Here is a 4,571-nt window from a genome sequence, read left to right as displayed (position 1 = left end):
GCACAAGAAAGGAATGGCACTGCCATTGGGAGGAAGTGACACGATGGCAGAACCAGTGATTTTGTCTCCTGGAAAAGCAAGTGAAAAGGGAGAAGGGAAGAACAAAGCCTGTTTCCAAACAGCTGGCCGCAGATGACACCCATCTGGCTTCTCACAGACTTTGTTCCTCCATCTCTTCTTTAGTCTTTCCACCATTTGCAGTTAGAAATCATTGGACATCCCACCTGGTGATCAAGTGACAGCTTCTCTTCTAGATGGCTTTCCAAGTGACATCAAATTTTGGCAGGACCCAAGTGGTCACCTAACGCAAGTAAAATGTCGAACCAATCTATTTGTCTTCTGTAGCGCTTGAGCTGCTGATTAACGATCCATTACGTTTAAGAAAGCCCACTCGGCGCCTTATTATCTGGCAGGTCTGCAGCACAGAAGATGTCTGGACCGCAGCCGCCTTCCTGGTTTCTCCTGCTCATGTGCTTCAGCCATCCTGTAATCACGGTTGTTGGTTTACAGCAAAACCTGAAGAATGAGAGACCCCACTTCTATCCGATGTTCATGCTTGCAGAGGGCAAGGAAACGACAATCTTTCTCTCAAAAGGGATGCCTGAAAGGTGAGGGGCCCGTTCTTTCCTTTCCATTTTGGGTAGATCCCACAGTCACTTCCTTCTACAGAACGATTTTTGTTTATCGGTTTGAGATTTAAACCTTCTGTCCAAAGGTTTGTTTGATGACATCCCTCAGGTTCCCAAACTGTGTTCGGAGGGATAAATTCAGCAATGAAGCGTTGTTTTGCCATGGACCTTGGAGAAGGTTTTCAAAAACCAACTTCCCATGGAGCTCTGCCCTTCCCACATTTATTGGAAGGTGCTTTGATTCTCTTTGGGATTGATCAAACTTAGGTGTAAACATGCTGTTTCCAAAATGAAATATCCCCAGGAATTCTTTCAGCTAAATAATTCCACTCAATTCTGACTGCATCATTTATGTTAAGATCTTTTGGGATTTTTTTTTCTTCTGCCTTCTGTGATGTAAAATGAAAAACAACATCCAATCATTTCCAGGTGCTATTTTGTTCCAAAAGAAAGCAAGATCTCTGCATTCTTCACAGTGAGAATAATCCCATGTGATGTCCCCATTGAGTGGAGTATACGGGTCCCTAAGACATCGGCAAACTATTTTGGAAAAACAATTTCTGGTAAGCGTGAGGGAAGGTGAAAATCTCTCTCTCTCTCTCTCTCTCTCTCTCTCTCTCTCTCTCTCTCTCTCTCTCTCTCTCTCCTTTTCCTTCTTCCATTCCATTTCTCTTAACAAGATCTAGATAGTGTACGAAAGGAAGATTGACTTAAGATTCATTTGGAACCTGATTTGTACCAACTATTAACCAACAAGATCTCTATCCATAATTAAAATTTTAATATTAAAGCCTCAGCACCAGCAAAATCCTTGCTGGGACCAGAAACTAAGCAGGATCAGGCCTGGAGGGGAGACTCCAAGAGGTAGCCTAGACTAGAAAGTTAAAAAAAAATGAAGAAGGCAGCAATAGAATCCCCTTCCATTGTTCTCTCTCTGGAAAATTACACAAGACTTTCGAGACTCTAGAAAGGGTACAGAGAAGAGCAACAAAGGTGATTGGGGGACTGGAGGCTAAAACTTATAGGGAACGGTTGCTGGAATTGGGTATGTGTAGTTTAACGGACAGAAGGGTGAGGGGTGACATGATAGTATTGTTCCAATATCTCAGAGGCTGCCCCAAAGAAGAGGGAGTCAAGCTATTCTCCAAAGCACCTGAAAGCAGGACAAGAAGCAATGGATGGAAACTAGTCAAGGAGAGAAGCAAGCTAGAACTAAGGAGAAACTTCCTGACAGTTAGAACAACTAACCAGTGGAACAACTTGCCTCCAGAAGTTGTAGGTACTCCATCACTGGAGGTTTTTAAGAAGAGACTGGCCAGCCACTTGTCTGAAATGGTATAGGGTTTCCTGCCTGAGCAGGGGGTTGGACTAGATGACCTCCAAGGTCCCTTCCTCCTCCTCCTCCTCCTCCTCCTCCTCCTCATTATTATTTATTATTATTATTATTATTATTATTATTATTATTATTATTATTATTATTATTATTATTATTATTATTATTATCACTTCAAGCTCAACTTAAACATGACCTGAAGGCCCCAAAAGTCATTTCCAGAGTCCCAGAACCAAAACAGACAAAAAGTGTAGACTTTCTCAAGGTATCTTACATTGTATTCACTGGTCAATCTGTGCCTTTCCCATCTCTATCAACTTTAACAGCTTTGCCTGTCTTCTGTTTAATTGACAGATAATTTGAATGCTCAGGAAGTCCTCCGATTCCAGAAGGGCCCCAAGATGGGGCGGACTCTCTTTAGTTATCGGGGCAATTCGGTGGAAACCTACACAGGAGCATCTCACCATTCCGCAGTCTACATGCTTGAATTCCTCTCCACTGAGAAAGACACCCAGATTAAAGCCTATTTGACCACAGAGCCCAAATCTGATAACTTTTACCCAGAACTGCCAGTGGATCCCCGCATTGATGTCATTGAGGTTGGCCCCAGCACAGTAACTCTGGCTTGGAAGCAGAGTCCAAGTGCCCTGCCATCCCAAGGAAACATTCGTTATTGTCTCCTGGTGAACGAAAACTACAATTTCAAGTCTTTGTGTGCAGCAGAAGCAGCAACACAACCTCCGGGGGTGGAACTGTCTCCTACTTTGGTGACCTCTCCCTCCGCAGATAGCCTCACATCTCAGGAACTGCAAGCCCTGTCCAAGAGCAAATTCAGCCCAAGTTACAAAGGGAGCAATCCACAAGTGAAACAAGTCTGTGTGGGACTCGCAAACACCTACGCGGTGTCCCACCTGGCTCCTGGCACTCAGTACTACTTTGATGTTTTCGTCATCAATGCCCTCACCAACACCAGTGCGGCTTACACCGGAACCTTTGCCCGCACTCTGGAAAACCCTGAGCCCAGGGTGAGCAAACTGAAGGACGGGAAGGTGATTCAGTTGAGACTGGGTGGGAGAAAGCAGCCCTTTTACACTTTGCTGTACCAGGCAATGCAGAAGGTGGTTCACTTCGCCTTCCAGTCTTGCAGCGGGCCACTCCACTTGGAAATATCAAAGGGCGGGGAAGTGCTGATGTCAGAGAGGTTTGCTGGCTTGAGGCACTTCATCCTGAAAGGAAGGTTGGGAGATACTTACCTGGTCCACCTCTGGTCCACTGAGACCTCAGCTGCTTCCGTGAAGGTTCAGCTGTCCTCTCTCTTCCACAGGCCTTTCTTCCCAGCTCTCCCAGAGAGTTTAAAAATCAGATCCTTTAACAAGCTGAGGAGCTGCCATTCGGTCACCATTGCCTGGCTTGGAACTCGGGAACCGAGCAAGTATTGCATCTACAAGAAGGAGATTGAGGAGGATCAAGCCTGGGTGGCCACCAGGAAGGTTGATAGGTGCTCTGGGCCAGAGTCGAGGCAGAAGAGTGAAAAAGTGCTCTGCAAATTCTTCCACGACCTCAATCTGCAGCGAGCTGTGACTATCGAAACCGTCACGGGCCTGGAAGCAGGGACAGCCTACCTTTTTGATGTGTACCTCATTGGATCCTCGGGGGTTCCCATCCGCTATTACAGCAAAGTCGTGAAGACAAGGAAGAGATGTTGAGCATCTTCAAACAGCCGAGGAAAGGTGAAACTGGAGGAACACAGGGACAAAAGTAACGTTGGTGACTGCCACCTTCAGAATGAACTGGGCCACAAAGTTGTGTTTGAAATGGCAAGATCTGAAACGGACACCTTAGCTTGGAAAGATAGATTTGCCCCTATTAGCCCCTCTCCTTTGACCCAGAGGCTCTTCCCGATAACAAAACACCTGCCCAGTGGAATTAAATCATTCTTTTTCAAACCCAAGCCTACAAAATCAAAAACCTGAAGGGGGCCTGTTTTGTAAGGTCAAATCCTTTGGCTTTGTCTTCCAGTGTAATGCCTGTCAGAAATTCTTATCCGGAGTTTGAGGCTCCATGTAATGACCTGCTAGCAAAATTCCCTTTTTCTTGCACTTCTTCTTATTTGGCCCTTCCCCAAAAAAGCTGAAAGAACCGTCAGAAGAGAAATCCAGGCCTAATCATACAGCTATATTATGCCTCAGTATTTCTATCTATCGTGTAGAGAAAACTAGAAGAAAGGGGTGCTCCCCTTCCCTCTATTCCCCCCTCCCTCACTTGGTGTGTATGGCTACTCTAAAGATAACCCAGAGAAAAATCAGTGATGTCCTGCATTTCACTTATTACGGGTATCTCATTTTAGTCCTAGTAGAAAATGTGCAACATCAAGGCTCATAGGATACTGCTGTATACTTTAGCATGAGTGATTCTCAGTGGCAGTGACCTATCCATGGCCCCTTGAATTGCTCTGTTAGGCTGGGCTAAAGGACGGATTATAATGGAACAGTGACATTGTAGGAAGATAGATGATAGTTAGGAGGACTGTGGTAGCCTAACAGAATGACAGAAGTCGGAAGGGACCTTGGAAGACTTCTAGTCCGATCTCCTGCTCAAGCAGGAGAACC

General features: G+C 45.4%; 1 protein-coding gene across 1 annotated transcript; it reads left to right on the top strand.

Moving 5' to 3' along the window:
* Positions 1-2,363: 2,363 nt before the first annotated feature.
* Positions 2,364-3,792, top strand: LOC310641669 (protein NDNF-like; the record flags this gene model as incomplete). The annotated part of the gene is made up of 1 exon (XM_083364907.1): positions 2,364-3,792. One exon carries the CDS (start codon positions 2,364-2,366, stop codon positions 3,666-3,668), a length of 1,305 nt encoding a protein of 434 aa, XP_083221033.1. The 3' UTR covers positions 3,669-3,792.
* Positions 3,793-4,571: the final 779 nt, after the last annotated feature.

Source organism: Vipera ursinii (genome assembly GCF_947247035.1).
Source record: "Vipera ursinii genome assembly, chromosome: 5".
NCBI classification, from domain to species: Eukaryota; Metazoa; Chordata; class Lepidosauria; order Squamata; family Viperidae; genus Vipera; species Vipera ursinii.
Note: the sequence above shows the minus strand (reverse complement) of the source record. Positions and strands in the feature narration are given on the sequence as shown.